The 22,412-nt window shown below is 39.3% G+C and overlaps 1 protein-coding gene across 1 annotated transcript in view; it reads left to right on the forward strand.

The window, feature by feature from the left end:
- The window catches only part of LOC107559515 (protein AIG1-like), a 17,886-nt gene extending 11,307 nt beyond the window's left edge, over nt 1–6,579 (forward strand). The window contains exon 2 of the mRNA XM_016243375.1: nt 5,009–6,579. Within this exon, the coding sequence (XP_016098861.1) occupies nt 5,009–6,579 (1,571 nt within the window). The remainder of the gene's footprint in view (nt 1–5,008) is intronic.
- Nucleotides 6,580–22,412: the final 15,833 nt, after the last annotated feature.

Below are 22,412 nucleotides of genomic sequence, written 5' to 3' on the forward strand. Positions count from 1 at the left end.
CCAGGATCAGGAAACAGTCCTCCATAAAATGTGCTGCACACATCTGAATATTTGGGTTGAACTGTTCTGGAACAGTGTTGTAAATACAACTTAACCACTGATTTCTAGTCATGTCCATTTTTGGAAGACCAAACAAAGTAGTTTTGCTTTCACAACGAAACGCAGCGTCACACACGGCGGCCTAGAGTGAGGAATGGCGGGAGGGTTAGAGTGAGCAGAGGCGGCAGGCTTGAGAACGGCGCGACCGGCAGATTCGACGAAGAAGCGTCCGGGGGGCTTGCAGCAACCACATGTGGCGACCCCGGGCTGGACTCCGCTTCGTCCATGGTGAAAGCCGATTCGGTGAGCCACAGCGCAAAGTTGATGTATTTCCTCAGCGACCAGCACAGATCAGCTCCAGGCATGACGAAGCAGATATCGCCCTCTTTTGGAAGACCAAGCACAGTAGCTTCACTTTCACAACGAAACACAGCGCCTTCACGATATGGCGGCCACAACAATACTACAGCGAGAATAAAAGTTACACCTTCTTTCTTTGCGTGAACATTTGGGCGGCGTTATGCAAATCTTCCCACATAGTGAGGTAGATATGTGGGGGCGTGTTAGAACGAGCCGTTTTAGGTAGGTTTAAGGTCCCTACCTAAAGGCTGACTCTTAACTTTTAGTCTTTGCATTTTTACAGATCTTCTTTATGCACTAAGAGCTTGTAACACTCCAAAGAGAAAGGAAAAATTGAAATCGCATCATATGACCCCTTTAAAGAGATAGTTCACCCAAAAATTAAAATTCTGTCATTGATTACTCACCCTCATGTTGTTCCACATGTGTAAGTCCTTCTTTCATCTTCGTAACACAAATTAAGATATTTTTTATTAAATCCGAGAGCATTTTCTCCCCCCATTGGGAGTAATGCATCTACCACATTGAAGATCCAGAACGGTAAGAAAAACATCAAAGTACTCCTTGTGACTCCAGTGGTTTAACCTCAATTTTATAAAGTGACACAAGTGCTTTGTTTGCACAAAAAAAAAAAAAAAATTTATATATATATATATAGTCATGGCCAAAAGTTTTGGCAGTGACATAAATTGTGTGTTTTGCAAAGTTTGCTGCTTCAGTATTTGTAGGTTATTTTTCCACATGTTTCTATGGTATACTGAAAAACAATGATAAGCATATCATAAGTTTTGAAGGCTTTTATTGGCAAAACAATATAATGAGTCAATATTTACAGTGTTGACCATTGTTCATCATATCGTCTGCAATTCACTCTGGCATGCTGGATATTAGCTTCTGGGCCAAATCCTGACTGAAGGCGATCCATTCTTGCCTTATTAGTTCTCGGAGTTAATCACAATTTGTGGGCTTCTGCTTGTCCTTTTGACGACTGACCACAGGTTCTCTATGCCTATGGGATTGAGATCCGGGGAGTTGCCTGGACACGGATCCAAAATATCAATGTAATGATCTTCGAGCCACTTCTTTATCACTCTTGCTTTTTGACACTGTGCTCCATCATGCTAGAAAATGCACGGATCACCACCAAATTGCTCATGGATCATTGGAAGAAGTCACTCTAGCAGGATGTTTTGATATCATTCTTTATTCATGGCAGTGTTTTTGGGCAGAATTATGAGAGAGCCCACACATGGATGGTCTCAGGATGCTTCATTGTTGGCACGTCACAGGACTCATGGAAGCGTTCACCTTTTCTTCTCCGAACAATCGATTTTCCAGATGTCCCAAACAGTCGGAAGGGAGCTTCATCAGAGAAAATAACTTTGCACCAGTCTTCTGCTGTGCAATCCTTGTACTTTCTGCAGAATTTCAGTCTGTCCTTGACGTTTTTCTTGGAGAGAAGTGTCTTCTTTGCTGCCCTTCTTGACACCAGGCTGTTGTCCAAAAGTCTTGGCCTCACTGTGCGTGCAGATGCTCTCACAGCAACCTGCTGCCATTCCTGAGCAAGCTCTGCACTGCTGCTGACACAATTCTATAGCTGACTCCTCAGGAGGAGACGGTCCTGGCGCTTGCTGGACACTCTGGGACGTCCTGAAGACTTCTTCACTGCAATCGAACCTCTCTTTTGGCGCTTTTCCACTGCGTGGTATGACTCGGCTTAGCATGGTTCAGTACGGTACGACATGGCACGGCTCGGCATGGTTTGCGTTTCCACTGCAGTTCAGTACCGCTTTAGAGTGGGCGGGATTATTCACATGTCGTTATAGTTGCGCCGCCTCTACTACCACGACTCCTAAAAAACTTTTTCATTCCGCGTCGCCCCATCAAGCTCTCGCTGGATCCACTCCTCTGCTATCAACGAGAGGAATGTCTGTACTTCCTCAGAAGACAACGAAACAGCTGATCCGGAAAATATTCTTTGTAGCAATTTCCTTGCATGTGAGGCCATTTTGATGCAAAGCGATGATGGCTGCACATGTTTCTTTGGAGGTAGCCATTGCTAACAAGAACACAATGATTGGAAGCGCTTCTTCCTTCCTTTTATAGCAATCAGTCTACTATTACAATCTAATTAATATGATAGTGATTTCACCTGACTAGTTCTCATTCACACTTTTACATGTGCTGCTGATATTAGTCAATTAATGTTAGCTGGTCATTTTGTGTCAGGATCAAAAAACTGTGAAATTCATTTTTTGGCCAATGAAGCTTTTAACAATTATTTCAAATGCATCTGATCACGCTACACAATAATCTAGAAACAACGTGAATGAACACCACAACAGCTTAAGCAGCAAACTTTGCAAAACACAAAATTTATGTCACTGCCAAAACTTTTGGCCAGGACTGTATTGACTTCCACGGTTTAATTGTTCCCCACAAGACTAGTAATGTGCACTAAAAAAGTAAGTAGGGTCATTTTTGATTTCATGATGATTTTTTTTAACCATTTTCAATACCACTGACAAAACTACCAAATACAGTATACTGCCATTTCAAGGCAATCATTATTTCAAGCTTTGAGTGGTTTCATCCAAGTCTTCTAAAAACACACGTTTGCATATAAACATTGATCAGTTACCATTACAAAGATCTGCTCATTCTGTGTATTTGTGTCTTTAAAATTGGGTAACTTTGTTGCAAAAACTTACAGCACAAGGAAGCTTGATTTCAACTTCAATTCAGTTGAGGTATTTGAAACATGACAACACTGAGTTTTTATAAGCAGTGATTTAAGAGCCATATGTTACTTATTTAGATAAATGGAACATCAAAGTAGTGATGCAGTTAGACAGACTAGGATATTTATGTACAAATCAGACAAATATCCCATTCCAAAACATCTCTAGCATACTTACATTGTAAAGAAATTAAAGTTCCATCTTTGATTGATGAAAGACTTTCTGGTGCATTTCACTTAAAGCCAATAAAATTTCCAGTAGCATTCTCATCAGTCAGTCGTGGATCTACTCTGCATGGTTGATAACTTTTGACAAAGTTTAATCCAGGAGAAAAGAAAAATACTTTCTACTTTAAAAGCACGGAGAGATCATGATTTCACACAGTCTGAGTGCGCAAAAGAAGTTAATTTGTATAAGTTAGGCCTATTTGAGAGCTCGCATTCAGTTTTCTGTGATTACATGACTGTTCTCATGTTACAATAAAGCGCTCGCCACATTTGCGCGGGAATGATTAAAATTATGCGGAATACCTGCAATCCCACACGGACATTCAGACTCTGTAATCGACAGGAGCCGATGCATGTCAAACTCGCTGTCGGAGAGGAAAGAGAGAGACGCAGCTTGTATCTGTGCATATTCGTTATATACTGTTGAAAATGAGTAAAAGAACAGTGTCAGATATTTCAGTATCGGTATCAAAATATAGATATTTATGATAACACTACCATGTAGTTTGTTTCTCCAAACTTTGAGTCCATAAATTACGCTGAGCTTCCTCACTGTCTGATCAGCTCTTCACCTGCTGCAACGGCGGCTTTTCCCGGTTCAGATATCAGGGCTTTTATTGGTCCGTTAACGGTTGGATATCTTTATTGGCTACTGAAGTGCGGTCAAAGGTTTGAATATTAATTCAAATTGCGGGCGTACTCAGTAACGAACTATGATTTAAAAGTAACAAAGTAGATTATTTTGCTTAATTTGTACTTAAGTACAAGTACAGCTTTAAAAATATACTAAAAAAAGTACTAGCCGAAAAAAAACTACTTAATTACAGTAATGTGAGTAGTTGTAATTCATTACCTCCACCTCTGCATAAAAGTCACCAAGTTTTGTACCATTGTGATAAAGTATGATTTTTAAAACATCAAAACATCAAAATCTTTTGACCAAAAGTGACTAATGAGCACCAGAGGGTTAAATTTGAATAGACTCCTTCAGTCATTTTTATGTTTGTGTCTGATTTTAATATATATATATATATATATATATATATACAGGTGCATCTCAATAACTTGTGAAGTTCACTCAAATTCTTGAATCGATTTTGCTTGACAATCCTCATAAGGCTGCGGTTCTCTCGGTTGGTTGTGCATCTTTTTCTTCCACACTTTTTCCTTCCACTCAACTTTCTGTTAACATGCTTGGATACAGCACTCTGTGAACAGCCAGCTTCTTTGGCAATGAATGTTTGTGGCTTACCCTCCTTGTGAAGGGTGTCAATGATTGTCTTCTGGACAACAGTCAGATCAGCAGTCTTCCCCATAATTGTGTAACCTGGTAAACCAAACTGAGAGATCTTTTTGAAGGCTCAGGAAACCTTTGCAGGTGTTTTGAGTTGATTAGCTGATTGGCATGTCACCATATTCAAATTTGTTGAGATAGTGAATTGGTGGGTTTTTGTTAAATGTGAGCTAAAATCATCACAATTAAAAGAACCAAAGACTTAAACTACTTCAGTCTGTGTGCATTGAATTTATTTAATACACGAGTTTCACAATTTGATTTGAATTACTGAAATAAATGAACTTTTCCATGACATTCTAATTTATTGAGATGCACCTGTATATATATATTTCTTTCTTTTTCAGAAGGTGATCTAAGGATTATTCTCCTGGGTAAAACTGGAGCAGGAAAAAGTGCAACAGGAAACACAATCCTGGGCAGAAATGCATTTAAAGAGACCAGTGAAATATGTGAGAAACAGAAAGGATATGTGGATGGGAAGAACATTGTTGTATTTGACACTCCGGGACTATTTAATGCATCTATCACAAAAGAGCAAGTAAAGGCTGAAATAGAGAGGTGTGTAGAGATGTCTGCTCCTGGTCCTCATGTGTTCCTGCTGGTGATCAAACTGGGGGTTAGATTCACAGAAGAAGAGAGGAACTCAGTGCAATGGATTCAGGAGAATTTAGGAAAAGAGGCTTTGCTTCGTACCATCATTCTGTTTACTCACACTGATCTGCTGAAGGGTACATCTTTAGAGGAGTACGTCAGGAAAAGCCACTATTTACCAAAACTAGTTGATAGTTGTGGTGGCAGATATCACTCATTCAACAATGAAGATAGAAACAATCAATATCAGATCACAGAACTGCTGCTGAAGATCAATGCATTGACGAGAGAAAGTGGAATGAGGCATTACACTCCTGAGATGTTCAGAGCAATCCAGACAGAGATTACAGGGAAAGACGGAATGAAGTTAAACATTACACATATTTTGAGTGTTATCATAGTGATAGTAGCTATATTTCTAGGAGCACAGCAGTGGAACAATAAGCTTCAAAAGGAGGAAGAGAGACTGAAAAATGACATCGAACAGATGGAAAAGGAGGTGAAGCAACTGAAAAATGAGCTCCAAGAGAATAAACAGAGGGAGCAGCATCTAAAACTAGATCTCCTACAGAAAGAACAAGAGGAGCAGACACTGAAAGAGAAGATTCAGAAGAAGGAACAAGAGGAGAATCAGCTGAGAAATGAGCTCTCACAAAAGGTAGAGGATGAGAAGGACCTGAGAAACAAGATAGAAGAGAAGGAACAAGAGGAGAAGCAACTGAGAAATGAGCTCTCACAAAAGGTAGAGGATGAGAAGGACCTAAAAAACAAGATAGAAGAGAAGGAAAAGGAGGAGAAGCAGCTGAGAAATGAACTCTCACAAAAGGTAGATGATGAGGACCTGAAAAACAAGTTACAAGAGGAGAAGCAGTTGAGAAATGAGCTCCGACCGAATGAAAGGGAAAAGCAAATGAAAAATGAACTACAGACAGAAGAGAAGCAGCTAGAGCTAGAACATAAGCTCCAACAGAAAGAACAGGAGAATCATCCCCTAAAAAAGCAGCTAATACAGAAGGAACAAGAGGAGTTGCAGCTAAAAAATGAGCTGCTACAGAAGGAACAGGAGAAGCAGAAGCTAAAAAAGAAGCTGCTAGATAAGGAACAAGACGAGTTGGAGCTAAAAAATGAGCGGCTACGGATGAAACAGGAGAAGCATCAGATAAAAAAAGAGCTTGAACAGAATAAACAGAAGAAGCAGAAGCTGGAAAATGAATGCTTACAGAAGGAGCAAGAGAATCAGAAGCTGAGGAATGATCTCCAACAGAAGGAAAACGAAAAGCAGCAGCTGGAAAAGAAGCTCCTACAGTATAAACAGAAGGTGTAGTAGCTGGAGGAGCATCAGGAGGAACAGCAGCAGCAACAGAGAGATCTACAGATGAAGCAGCATTAACATCAGCAGCAGGACATGTAGCCATATTCACCACGTTTACATGTGCACCAATAATGCGATTATTTCCAATGATCAGAGTAAAGGCTTATACACATTAAGATGTTTACATGACACAAACCTCTTCACTTCCGTTTGCATGCAATTTTCATTATTCTTATTATTTGCTAAGAAGTGTGGTTATTTCTTTCACCATAAATCACATCCCCACAGCACAAATGATGAACTCACATACAGCAGGCGAGATACTGCCCACTGTCCACTTACATCAAATGCAATACATGTCTATAGACCTAATGTGATATTCACTGCAGTGCCTAATAACCAATTTCACAAAGTTCCATTATATGTATCTCTCTATACCTCACAATGAATCTATTATTTACTTTGTGTATATTTTTCTTTATAATGAGAGGGTTGACAAGCTTGCATAACTCAGCACTCAACAAAAACTCCAGCATTTTGAGCAACGAGTGGATTGTAGCTGAATTGTCTCTGATTGGCTGTTGCGTTCAAGAAATGAACATATTTGTCTGATTGACTCCGTCTGTAACGCTGCAAAACATGTTGTAATTATAACCCTTTGAAGCTCTTTGTGTGCAAACTCACTGGATCTTTTGCCAGATGTGTTTCGCCAATATCAGATTTTCACAGCTTCAACTGAGAGTGCTCTTGTTTTCGCTTGACTCCTATAGAACCGTGCCTGCTTGGGAATAATGTCAAGGAGTTCATTCACAAAGTTGTGTGAATAACAAATATTATCCGTGTATATCCGAGCGCATGAACACTTTGGTCAGAACGATAATAATGTGATTAAGGTGTTTACAATGCCTGTTTATTGCGATAAGCCACAGTTTTAATGCAGTTATGGTTACAATGATTATGAGCTTAATCACATTATTTTGATCAAAGAATTGCATTTACATTAGGTAAAGTTTAATTGCAATATTGCTGAAATCCCAGTAGAATCGCATTATGAGGGTGCATGTAAACGTAGTCATTGATTAGATTAGCAGTAGTAACTGCATTAGCAGCAGCAGGAGGAACAGCAGCAACATTAATATCAGAACGGAAAAGACTTAAGATTTTTGCATTGTATTTAAATATTTCCTATGTACAATTTCATAGACCAATTGCTTTATATGCATTATGAAATGATGCTTCTCTGTATACACTGAATATATTGTAGTTTAGGTATGTCATGTTTCTGTAATTATTAGTTTTAAACTGTCTTGCATTTTCATGGTGGATATTAACATGTATAGCATTATTATAAATATTCGGTTATATAAATAAAAAATAAAATACAAAGTAGCGTATTGTAAAGCAGAATGTTTTCTAAAACATTCTTTCCTTTTTATGCACATTAAACACATTACTAATATCTCTTTTTAAAGCGATTTTTTTTTATCATGTCTGGCCTACAGGTAAAAGAGCAATCACCTTGCAGATTAACCGATTCCCTCATGAGACTTTAAAATATGGATAAGCATTAGCTGAACTAGTCAGATTTCCCCCCCCCCAAACATGGTCACATGGGAAGTTGGAATGTTGACAGTATATATAAATCATGTCACTATCAAATCAAATCAAATATCTTTATTGTCACACACCGTATACACAAGTGTACCAGCTGTGAATACACATTTTACAAAATAGACAGTATATATTATATACACAGAATATACACAAGGAATACACAGCATACATAGGAAGAATGCAGTTGCAGTAATCACTGTGAAGTATAATATTGGTCTTTTGTTATAGAGAGCAGTTGATGTGATGTGATGTTTAGCGCAAATAGTTTTTAGAGTGCAGAAGAGAAATTATGTAGCCTAATGTAGTTATTGGTTAGAGTTCAGCAGTCTGATGGCCTGCGAGAAGAAGCTATCTCACAGTCTGCTGGTGCGGGTCCTGATACTACAGTACAGTCTGCCTGATGGTAGCAGTGAGAACACTTTATGGCTCAGGTGGCAGGAGTCTCTGATCATTTTCTGGAGGAAGGGATGCTCACCTCCAACAATGTGCTGGGCCGTTCAAACCACTTTCATTTGTTCATTAGATTTTTTTTTTTACAACATGGGCCAGTAACTTTAAGATTCAAATCTCAGTTAAATTATAAATTACAAACATGTGTTTCAATAAGATATTAGAAGTGAGGAAAGATTGAAAGATATGATAGATTAGGTCAATGTAAGTCATAATTGCACATGCATTGTGCATTTCTCTTAACTGAATATATAATAATAATTATCACAACTTGAGTGTACATTTTATGAAGAACAAATGAAGGTCCAATAGAGGAGAAAATCTGACTCCACAGACTTTGTTCCATGCATGCACTAGTCAGACTAATGAGGAAAAATTACACTTTTTTTCTACTTTGAAGAAAAAAAAAAGTGTAAGTGCAATTCTAAGACAGTGGTAAAGGACTTCATTGCTAAGCCTGGTTCAGTATTTGTTTTTAATAGTTTTCATTGCATGTATGTATTTGATTCCACCAAATCAGCTTGTCTTTGTAAAATGACACAGCATCTTAAATCATTGCTTCTTAATCAGTCAATCAAGAATTATATTATGATAATTAAGCACTATTTAATGATAGAACTTTAGTGATTAGAACTAAAACTTGGTAACCATGTATGAATGCATATTTGTCATTTTAACTGAACTTAGGACTGATGGTGATGCTTAAGATATTATTGGTCATTCAGGGTTTCTGTAAAAAAAATTATAGTAATTATTATTAAAAGATAATACTACTACAAATTTTACTACAATACTAACAATATAACGCACTAAGGATTGATGAGCTGCTGGGATCATGAATATTAATCACTCTGTCAGCGTTCGCTCGAACTGATTTGCTGAAATCAAAACAGGGATGGTAATACATGAGCGCCAGCCAATGAGATTGCTGTTTGCATATTAGTTCCGCCCACTACTGGAGAACACCAGTTCTTAAAAGCTGAAGAATTCTAAATGAACCTTTTGTTTTTTGACAGGAAAATACAACAAAGAATATCGTTTACGTGTAGCATGTCGATTCAGCGTGATATGGAAGACTCTCGCTCTCTCTCTTTGCACATGTGAGAAACGGCACTATCAGCAAAGCAACGACAAGTCATGCACCTTTACACTAGAGTTTACCATGTGTCAAATACAGGTGTGCTGCGCATCCATTGAGATGAATTGAAAAATAGCACAAATCACTTCACGGAGAATGAAACTCTTAAGCGCTTACAGTGTTCGGCGAGTGAAAATTTATCTATGCTAAACTTGTAATTAGCCTCTAACACACACACACTAATGAGTGAAATATATGAATTTATTAGCCAATGGCTAATGATAGACATTATTTAGTCGCCCAGAGTGAAGATTTAGTAGCATATGCGAGTGATTTACTCACATTGTAGAGGGTTAACTCAGTGACATTAGTGACCAGGGATGGGTTCTGTATGATCAGCAGCAGTTGTCCTCCAAGTACAAAATCATCAAAGCGAACCTTGAAGTTGTCCTTCAGTTTTTGTATGAAATTACCATGGTAGGTCATACCTTTCTCTCCCTGGGTTTGCTACAAAACTTTGGAGAAGTGGAGAAGTTCACCTTGGAGATCAGTCTGGATCAGTCTTGAAAATCTTCAATTTCCTCTGGAAAGCATGGACTGTTGTTATCAAATCACAAACTGTGTTATTTTGTCCCTGCAGTTTAACATTGAGCTCATTAAGATGTGATGTCATGTCTGCCAAAAATGCAGCTATTTGCATCTTCTCCACATCTTCCAAAAACTTTATGAACTGAGTTGCCTTTTCATTCTTTTGTTCTGATAGGAAGGCTTTGATCTCCTCCAGAATAGCTAAAAGTGCTCCAAAACCTTGCCTTTGCTGAGCCATCTGACATTGATGTGAAGTAGTAAGTCACCATAGCTGGCATTGACCTCTGTCAGTAAGCTTCTTAGCAGACAATTTTGTAGGGACGATGATGCTCTCAAGAAATTGTAAGCATTGTTTGAAATTAACACCTGCCAACCCTCAAAATGCAGGTAAAAATCAGTTGTGGCAGGGAATATTGTCAAATCACTAGCCAATTTGGCGGGTTACTTTTCTTCACTCATTTAAATTATTGGGGAAGTTAATGTAAGTCAAATATGTGCAGATTTAGTGCAAATATGGAAACTCGTCAGTCATCATGATATATTAAATACAGCCTAATAGGGTATATGTCGAACATCACCTGACCAAACCTGGAAAACAGGTCTAATTGCTTCCGCTTGTCGGAGAATGTGTTAACAGCCATATTAAATAATAGCGATATCTATGGACTTTTAAGATAATCAGTTAAACTAGCTAGCTGTTTTTACTGTTGACGTTTTATTAAATTTTTATATCTAAATGTGAAAAGAATAAAAATAAAAAAAACTTTTAGATATCAGTCCGCATATGTTATGGACATTGGTTATGATCATCATTGGTATCTACTTTGAAGACATCTTGAGTAAAACTGCTTCATATTTAACTAAGCATATGCAAAACGCTTGAACCGGAAGCGACGAGACCCAGTTAACAGAATACGGAAGTCTGTTGCGCATAACCCCTATTGCGCAGCATCTGCTTACATGAACATACCCTTCACTATGCAACAAATAATGGCGCGCTGGTTTCCTTTGCATTGAAGCAATAGCAAAGACTCAATTGCTCTCTGATTTTCTTACTGTCAAGATTAACTCTCCTGATATCATGCACTTTGATCCCACCAACATTTTAAATTTAGTTGTATCAAATTTAAGGCCATAAAAGTCTTAAATGGTAGAACAAAGTATTAATTAGGATTTCAAGAGGTCTTAAATTTGGGGATCGTTCTTCATTCTTCTGGACCTCATTCAAGTCTCGTCAATTCTCTGTCTACCTGCATTTCTTCTCACTGAATGAATTAATCTTAGTCCAGGTGATATGTGCAAAATGTGAGGTGATATGTTCACTTTTTCATAAAAGCATGAAACTTGAAACAAATTTTACAGTTTGGGGCCCTGAATATTTTCAGATTTTCAGAATCGCAAAAATGGCCATGCCAGCCATTTTACTTTCCACCATAACCAAATTATGTATTTTGCATTATATCTACTGAATCAAACACAGAAAATATTATGTCTGCCCATATGTGTTGGTGGTCAAGGATTACAATGATACCATATAGTACAACATAAACTGTTCAGTTGGATAGTTATTGGTGAATTCAATGACGTTGTGAAATAGAAATTTACAGCATCTGAGAACCTAAGCTGGATTTTATAATATCAGGTCTGTTGCATGCATGTTGTGTAGAGTTTAAATTGCTTAATCCTTTGTTCATTAACCCTGACAATACAGTGACTGTAAAGATTCAGTATGACCTTAACATAGCTTAAAAAAAATGTCAAACACAAAGATTTATTTCCAAAAAATCTATTTCAGAAGCAAATTGTTTGATTGTTTTGTTGTTGAACCTATTCTTCACTTTCTCCTTCACAGTCTCCTCCACATTGACACAAAGCTGTGCAATTTAAAGAGGCTTTTTTGCATGCCCCTAGCAGCCTTTCTTTCAGCCACAACTTAAAAATTCAAGGATGGACTGGCTTGCCTGTGGAAGAGTTGACCAAAATGGTCTACAGTCACTTGGGTCCATCCAACCCCGGTCTGTTGGAGATGGCATAGTTGGTGCCACCTCAAGTGCTTGTCCCCAACAGTGTCCTCCCTTGGTAAACTGCTCTTTTGAGGTGCTGCACCAGTGCATCCTTAGTTGGGGGGATTTGCTCCATTCCTCTTCCTTTCTTTGAGAACAACTCATGATGAGCTTGATCAATGTTGAGTTGGCTGCTGGTGCGATCATAGAGGAGAATTGTGAAGCACTCCACAATGGAAATGACCTCCTCTAGAATGATTTTGGAGCCTTTGACAGAGCCACGTAGGCCTATGTTGCCATGTCATATGCATTTGTTGCAACCCCTGGTTGCAAATGCAGATACTGTCTCTCAGCCAGTGAAGGCATGGAACACAGGAAGGGCTTTTAGATTTGTCAGGACCCAGAGACTTGGCAATCTCATGGGCAGGTATGTATCTGAAGTTCTTGCTGTGACAATGTTCGTATATCGGGGAAGAAGTAGGCGGGAACTGGCGAACATTTTTTGCCATGTTTTTTAAAAATGTTTTGTACATTTAAAAAACAAACATTTATTTTACATTCTACAGGGGAACCATTGAGAGCGTGCTGACCAGCTGCATCACTGTCTGGTACGAGAACTGCAGTGCTGCTGACCGCAAGACCCTACAGGGGACAGTGAACACAGCTGCAAAGATCATCGGTGCCCCTCTCCCCTCCATTCTGGATATTTTCCTTGCACGATGCTCCAGTAAAGCCACCAGTATCGTGAAGGACCCCTCCCATTATCTCTTCCAGTTCTTGCCATTAGGAAGACGATACCGGAGCATCTGATCTTATTCTTGTGGGTGAGATAATAGAACATTAGGTCTGCAAGTGGAAACAACTTGTTTGGTAGTTGACATTTCTACAAGGTTCCTGGCCAGAAAGTGAAAAAGTTTTGTTTTCATCCACTTCTGATCCAGCAATGGTCCATCGACAGAGGGAATCCTGGTTTTGCATCATACCAACTGCTCCTCCATCTCCCTTCACTTTAGCATTGCTTTACTCATGTTCTTGATCTTTAGCCATTGCTGAAAACACTTCTTGACTTTTTGTGACTGTGAATTTTCCTGCTAAAAATTCCTTTGCCACACCTGGATTGGTTTTGGAAAGATCTGCCATGTCTTTAACATGAACAAGTAACCAGTGTGCATAATTTGTGAGGTCAAGGCTAAAGCACCATTGAACAAGCTTTGTCATCTTAAGTGAGTCTTAAGTGAAGTGACGTGTGGCCAAGTATTCCATATTCGGAATTTGTGCTCTGCATTCAACCCATCCAAGTGCACACACAGTAGTGAACAGACACACAACATGAACACACAACCGGAGCAGTGGGCAGCCATATTGCTGCGGCGCCCAGGGAGCAGTTGGGGGTTCGGTGCCTTGCTCAAGGGTCTCACCTCAGTCGTGGTATCGAGGGTGGTTATTCACTCCCCCACCGACAGTTCCTGCAGGACCTGAGACTCGAATCTGCAACCTTCGGGTCACAAGTCTGACTCTCTAACCATTAGGCCACGACATGCTCCACAAGACAAGGAGTTCCATCTGCAGTGCAGTGTGCCAAAACAGAAACTGAGGACTTTCTTGCTGTCTCATGGTACACCAGTTTTCAGTGGTGACAAGAGGACCAGCAGATAGTCTTGATTCAGTGTACTGGTTGTAGGCTTTTGTCATCAGGATGTGGAGACTACTGGCAGTTACTTGATGTGCACTCCTTGTCCATGTGACATGGGATGCTGTCAGGAAGGACTCTGCAACTCCCTGGGTTGCTATGTTGGCTTGCACAAGGGCTTCCACCCAACCACTAACTTCTATCCAGTCTCCTAGTATCTTAAGGGCCGCCATCTCAATATGAAATCCTCCTAAGACTGACAAAATTATCTTCTCCGTGTGTATTAGGCCAACTCCACTGTATTTGTTTGGCTATGATGTACAGAGGCTGGTCCACAGTGACAAAAGGTACTTGTGCTGATTTACCCTTTGTACTGCTTGATTGATGACATTCGTAGCATGATAAAACATGGCCAGATTTAAGAGCCGGTTGAAGATGTAGAACTAGGGTTGTGGTCTATGTTGTCCACTGCTGCTGTTGTGAACAATCCTTCTCTCAATGTGGTTGAACTCACCACTTGCTCTCTGTGATACAGCTCACTCACATGGTTGCCCAATGCTGTGATTATGTCCATCACTCTGTCTTATGAAATTGAGAGTCCTAGCTGAAAGAGTGTGTCGACAAAGTGTTCATGCCAAGACATGAAGAAAAGACAGAGTCCCACATACACTGGTAAGGGAGTTTACCGTTCCTGGTTGCGCTTTGGGCTCTTGTGTAAATCACGCCTCCGAATGCAGCTGTTAAACTGAACAAGCTGAGCTATGCTGAGCACAGCTTGAGACACACCCTCACATTGAGATTTGATGTCAGGGCCATCAAGGACCATACCAACCAGAGACAGCAGTGATTTGGGTACAGATGTCTTTTGACAGTCTTGCTCAAATGAAGCAGTGAACTTTGCCTTCAACTGATGCATATCCCGACATACAATCTTGGCAGTTTTGGATAGAATGACAGCTTCATCATAAAGAATTTTTCTGAAAGGATGATTTGAAAGTGGCATTGATGTCCTCCTTAAATGCAAGTAATACAGCTCTTCCATCTTTGTACTTAGTCTTATCAGGAAACACTCTCTGTATTCTATTTTTTTTTTTTAAATGTGTGGCGTTAACCCTACATAATAATTTTTTACATTTATATAGCGCTTTTCTGGGTACTCGAATGCTTTACATGGAAGGGGGGAAGCTCCTCAGCCACCACCAATGTGCAGCATCCACCTGGATGATGCAACGGCAGCCATATTGTGACAGAACGCCCACCACACACCAGCTTATTGGTGGAGAGGAGACAGTGATAAAGCCAATCAGTAGATATGGGGATGGTTAGGAGGCCATGCTGATGGACAGAGGCCAATGGGCGAATTTGGCCAGGATGCCCAGGATTACACCCCTACTCTTTTTCGAAGGACATCCTGGGATTTTTAATGACCACAGAGAGTCAGGACCTCGGTTTAACATCTCATCCGAAGGACGGTGCTTTTTGACAGTATAGTGTTCCCATCACTATACTGGGGCTTTAAGACCCACACAGACCACAGGGTGAGCACCTCTACTGGTCTCACTAACACCTCTTCCAGCAGCAACCTAGTTTTCCCAGGAGGTCTCCCATCCAGGTACTGACCAGGCTCAACCCTGCTTAGCTTCAGAGGGCAACCAGTCTTGGGCTACAGGGTGATATGGCTCCATGTCTGTTCCAGTCCCATTTGATCTAGATGAGAGGAGTACAATTTGTTTAAATCAGCTAGTCTAAAGACAGACGGCATTTCTTCATTTACATGGACATCCTCAATATAGGAAACCAGCTCAGCAAAGGCTATGCTTTTGTATGACCTCATGGCACGGACACACAAATAAACGGCACAATCAGTGCATTCCAAAAAAATAAAAACTAAAGATTCTCCTCCTTGCCATCTGCGGTCATAAAATTAATTAATGATCAACATAGCGCCCAATTGTCTCGACTAGTTCCCTTATCTTCTCAAGAGACGTCGAAAGCAGTGATAGACTTAATCCAATCAGGAGAGGAAGAAAACCCCTTTGTTAAGAACATGTCAGCCACAAATGGTTGATTGTCACCCATGATCGCTTTGCATAAATCCTTCCAAAGGCCTCCAAGAAGAGGGCGATTCAAGGGACAAGCACCAGGCCTGAAAAAACAACGGATCTAAAGAACAGTGATAACGTGACTCAATCAACCTCTGTCTGAGACCATTCAGGAAACAGATGTTCCTGGCACCCATGACCATTTGCACATGAATTGATAATCGCATAAATGAGAGAGACAGATTTACACTGACACGGCTGAGTGGGAAGCTCAGCAGACCTCCACTGCGTGACTTTTATTGACCTCAGGAAATTCCTCCCCTTTCTCTATGCATCCCAGAGAAAGCGCGCTCTTTTGCAGACAAAGGAACACATGCAAACTCACATAGACGATCTCAAAAGGACAATCATTTAAAGTACAAAGGGCAACTATACTCCCAAATAATATGTGTTATGTCGTATATATGCTTGATGTGTTTATTGTAACCTATGAAGTTTAATCAGTTATATAACTCTTTTTGGTAGATACAATTATTAATGTGTATGCAAAATACCCGATATTTGAGTTTGAATGAAAGCTTATTTTATGTGCAAGACCTTGGTATGAATTAAAATGTATTATTATGAACAGTGTTCATTGTATGACACTTTATAGAGGTTATTAGCAAAACCTGCAAAGATTTATAGAGGTTATTAGCAAAACCTGCAAAGATATTTTCATGATAAATTGAAGCATCATGTTAATTTATGCACGAAGACGAACCTTGCGGGGCGTGGCCCTGCCTTGCCCCAAACTGATTGGAACACCATGACTTGGGACGGACTTAGTCGGCCCGCTTAAAAGCAAATGTCACAAACTGATTCAGGGCTCTTTCGCCTTTATGTTGATCGTGCTCCCACTTGCACTTGCGCTCACCATCACGCGATCGGGTCATCCAAACACTCTGTTGAAGCTTCGTGACTGCCTAAATCTTCAAAGTCTAAAGCCACGCAAAGAAACTCTAAGAAAAATTTCAAGCACCTCACCATCCATAGCCAAGGCAACCGACTTCCGAAGCTCCTCCGTTACAAGGCAAATCTCCATTCAACACCACGTGAATCCCAAAGACGTCATCAAGGAAGATCGCCAGCCAATCAGCAACTCCGGGACTCCCTCAGCCAGAAAAGGAAACCCCGCTTTCCAGCGCAAACGCAAGTAACAAACAAAATCTTCTATCTTGCTGAACTGGTGCGAATTGATCTTAAGCAGTAAAGATAGGACATATCTCTGCTTTGTGATTCTTGTGAATTTCTGACCATTATAGCTCCCTGGATTTTTGTGTCCAGTGCTCCCACAAACATTCTAATATTGAATATAATTTACGCGCATCAATATTGGGTATTGAAATCTCTTTTGACTGAGCGCTCGCTGTTCACTTTCACTTTCGTTTATGCGATCATGTGTGCTCTGTGTAAAGGAAGATCAGATATTTGTCAATGAGCTCAGGATCTGTTGAGCAGCAAATCTTCCAGCATGATCTTGTCAATCATCTCTCCTCTAATCCCATGACCAGTGAAATCTGACTCCTGCAGGTCGTGTTGGATCCAGGGTTGTCAAGTCCGCTTTTCTTCCCTTGGAATTGGGCTACTTTTAAACTGTTGCCATGGGCTGATTTTCCCACATGGATTCCATTTGAATTAAACGTTTGTATTGAAATATTTTGCATATGATAAAACTGTGCTCAATGTTAAGTTTTGTTAAGGATGGCCACTGGTAGGAAGCCTTTTAGTTGTGTTTATGATCAATGTGCACAACAGTGACTGTTAAGCTGTTGTACCACAGTGTGTGAATAAGCAAACATGATCACATTAGTTACAATATAACAACTTACTATGGCCCAAGTGTTACTAGTGACCCATTATGTTTTTATTACAATGAATTACAAGTCTGTAGAGAGCAGTGCACTATCGCAGACTTATATACTGAGGTTTTAATTACATTATTTTAATATAGTCAGTCGTGATATAAAGTGGGCCAGTCTAAGGCATGGAACTCCAGGGCTGAAAATGAGTCTCCGCTCTCTTTAGCTTGGTGTTGTTGAATTTCATAAAGCAGGATTTATGCCACTTTGCTTGATGCAACTGAAGAGTGGATGCCATACCACGTCCATCATCCAGCCTCTCTATACCTAAAGGGATTGGCAATTGCTTCAGGTCATGAAATCCTGTGATGTTTCTAGTCAGAGACAAGTATCCAGCCACATTATCTGTTCTCAATGAATCTACAGGCCACTGTAGGCTCTCTGATGTTATTTGCTGACATAGGATACATTTTGACCAGTCAATAGGATGAATGTCCTAAAATTGACCAGTGTCATTTTTGGAGATTTTGGCAGCTATTGTCGTCCATGTTTTTGCCCTTAATGATAAAAATACACATTACATTCAATACATTACAGAATGTCTGTTCACTAGAATCAGTAAAAGTATTTAATGGATTGATTGTATCACCTATAAGTGTGAATTGTGCTGTATTCTGTGTAATTTTTTTCCTGTTAAAATGTATTATTAGCTAGCTAGCAAGCTAGCATCTACAACAGTCCATATTATGACTACTAATTATCTATTTCTTTGATAATTTATTATTATTTTATTCAGTACAACAATAAAAGGTTGTTTTCAAGAATACAATCATATATTTCAGAGATTAAAAACAAAAAAAAAACTCTTAGGCAGAGTGTGGCATTGTTACCAAGGTGACAGCAGAGTGACAGTTCATCAAGAGGGAAGTCTGCACTGAAACATATCTACCTTGTGGACACTAACATAATAGACAACTCTGGTCCCAGAGAGTGACTGTAAATTAAGTTTACATAAAATATACTTGAAATTTCATCCTACATCTTCTCAGATACTGTGACTTCACAACGTCATTGAATTCACCAATAATTATTCATCTGAACAGTTTATGTTGTTGTTTACGGTATCATTGTAATCCTTGGCCATCAAAACATAGGGGTAGACATCACATTTCCCATGTTATCATGTTTGATTCAGTAGATATAATACAAAATACATCATTTGGTAATGGCGGAAAGTAAAATGGCCACCATGGCAACCACGAAGCATTTTTGTGATGTCTCTATTTCTGAAAATGTTCAGGACCGCAAACTGTACAAGTGTACCAAGTTTCATGCTTTTATGAAAAAGTGAACATTATTTTCACATATCATATGGACTATCTTAAAAATACAGGAAAAGCAACACAAACCCACTCCACACTCCACAGAACCAATTAAGATCTATTTTCTTATCAGTCTACATTACCCATTCAATTTACCTATGGGAATTATTCTAGTAACCCTGTGAGAGATTAAATGAAGGCATATTTTACCACAAAATTTGCATCCAGGGTTAGTGCATAATAGATCTCAGGTTAGATGGAGCATAGAGCACATCAGGTGGGATGCTAGATTTCTGACTAACTGCCTGACTTTAGGCTGCATTATGGGGGGACTAGTCATAGTAGTAGCCACTGTTTTTTGTCTCAACTTTATTCAAGTCGTTTGTAGTTATATTAATTATCGAGGTAGATAAAAATACTATTTCATAGTACTAGCCATAACCTCTGATTGTTGTCTCAGCTTTATTCAAGTTGTACGTAGTTATATTAACTATCAGGGGCTATAGAAAAATACTATTGAAGTATTAGCAAGCATTGGGCAGCATACTCTATAGTACTAGCATAACCTCTGATTATCTTTCAAGCTTTAAGTTGTACATAGGTGACTGTAGGAGGCTAAACAGAACTACTATTTAAAGAATGTCAAACATGGACAGCATGTTAAATAGTATAAGTCATAACCTCTGGCTAATGATCAGACTGGTGAGTTTGTGACCACGAGGTCTGCATATATGGCCAATGCGAGATACTCTGAGCAATGGCGTAACCAAGGAAGCCTTTTAGTTGTGTTTATGATCAATGTGCACAACAGTGACTGTTAAGCTGTTGTACCACAGTGTGTGAATAAGCAAACATGATCACATTAGTTACAATATAACAACTTACTATGGCCCAAGTGTTACTAGTGACCCATTATGTTTTTATTACAATGAATTACAAGTCTGTAGAGAGCAGTGCACTATCGCAGACTTATATACTGAGGTTTTAATTACATTATTTTAATATAGTCAGTCGTGATATAAAGTGGGCCAGTCTAAGGCATGGAACTCCAGGGCTGAAAATGAGTCTCCGCTCTCTTTAGCTTGGTGTTGTTGAATTTCATAAAGCAGGATTTATGCCACTTTGCTTGATGCAACTGAAGAGTGGATGCCATACCACGTCCATCATCCAGCCTCTCTATACCTAAAGGGATTGGCAATTGCTTCAGGTCATGAAATCCTGTGATGTTTCTAGTCAGAGACAAGTATCCAGCCACATTATCTGTTCTCAATGAATCTACAGGCCACTGTAGGCTCTCTGATGTTATTTGCTGACATAGGATACATTTTGACCAGTCAATAGGATGAATGTCCTAAAATTGACCAGTGTCATTTTTGGAGATTTTGGCAGCTATTGTCGTCCATGTTTTTGCCCTTAATGATAAAAATACACATTACATTCAATACATTACAGAATGTCTGTTCACTAGAATCAGTAAAAGTATTTAATGGATTGATTGTATCACCTATAAGTGTGAATTGTGCTGTATTCTGTGTAATTTTTTTCCTGTTAAAATGTATTATTAGCTAGCTAGCAAGCTAGCATCTACAACAGTCCATATTATGACTACTAATTATCTATTTCTTTGATAATTTATTATTATTTTATTCAGTACAACAATAAAAGGTTGTTTTCAAGAATACAATCATATATTTCAGAGATTAAAAACAAAAAAAAAACTCTTAGGCAGAGTGTGGCATTGTTACCAAGGTGACAGCAGAGTGACAGTTCATCAAGAGGGAAGTCTGCACTGAAACATATCTACCTTGTGGACACTAACATAATAGACAACTCTGGTCCCAGAGAGTGACTGTAAATTAAGTTTACATAAAATATACTTGAAATTTCATCCTACATCTTCTCAGATACTGTGACTTCACAACGTCATTGAATTCACCAATAATTATTCATCTGAACAGTTTATGTTGTTGTTTACGGTATCATTGTAATCCTTGGCCATCAAAACATAGGGGTAGACATCACATTTCCCATGTTATCATGTTTGATTCAGTAGATATAATACAAAATACATCATTTGGTAATGGCGGAAAGTAAAATGGCCACCATGGCAACCACGAAGCATTTTTGTGATGTCTCTATTTCTGAAAATGTTCAGGACCGCAAACTGTACAAGTGTACCAAGTTTCATGCTTTTATGAAAAAGTGAACATTATTTTCACATATCATATGGACTATCTTAAAAATACAGGAAAAGCAACACAAACCCACTCCACACTCCACAGAACCAATTAAGATCTATTTTCTTATCAGTCTACATTACCCATTCAATTTACCTATGGGAATTATTCTAGTAACCCTGTGAGAGATTAAATGAAGGCATATTTTACCACAAAATTTGCATCCAGGGTTAGTGCATAATAGATCTCAGGTTAGATGGAGCATAGAGCACATCAGGTGGGATGCTAGATTTCTGACTAACTGCCTGACTTTAGGCTGCATTATGGGGGGACTAGTCATAGTAGTAGCCACTGTTTTTTGTCTCAACTTTATTCAAGTCGTTTGTAGTTATATTAATTATCGAGGTAGATAAAAATACTATTTCATAGTACTAGCCATAACCTCTGATTGTTGTCTCAGCTTTATTCAAGTTGTACGTAGTTATATTAACTATCAGGGGCTATAGAAAAATACTATTGAAGTATTAGCAAGCATTGGGCAGCATACTCTATAGTACTAGCATAACCTCTGATTATCTTTCAAGCTTTAAGTTGTACATAGGTGACTGTAGGAGGCTAAACAGAACTACTATTTAAAGAATGTCAAACATGGACAGCATGTTAAATAGTATAAGTCATAACCTCTGGCTAATGATCAGACTGGTGAGTTTGTGACCACGAGGTCTGCATATATGGCCAATGCGAGATACTCTGAGCAATGGCGTAACCACGGGTGTGCCAAGCAGGGGCGATTCTAGGATTTTTTTTAATGGGGTGGCACAGGGGGGGACCAAGAACCAGTCAGGGGGAGCCCATGGGAAAAGTCATGGGCCCCAACACAAGTGGGATGACATAAAAATGACACTGCACAAATGCCTGGACAACGCATCTCTCTTTTTATAAATAAAAACCAATGAACAGACAATAATTGTTCTCAACTTCCTTTATTGTTCAAATAGACTGTCTGTCTGTGTGTGTGTGTGTGTGTGTGTGTGTGTGTGTGTGTGTGTAGTGAGTGAGAGAGAGAGAGAGAGAGTGTGTGAGAGAGAGAGTGTGTGAGA

Source organism: Sinocyclocheilus grahami, unplaced genomic scaffold (genome assembly GCF_001515645.1).
Source record: "Sinocyclocheilus grahami isolate Dianchi unplaced genomic scaffold, SAMN03320097.WGS_v1.1 scaffold689.1, whole genome shotgun sequence".
Classification (NCBI taxonomy): Eukaryota; Metazoa; Chordata; class Actinopteri; order Cypriniformes; family Cyprinidae; genus Sinocyclocheilus; species Sinocyclocheilus grahami.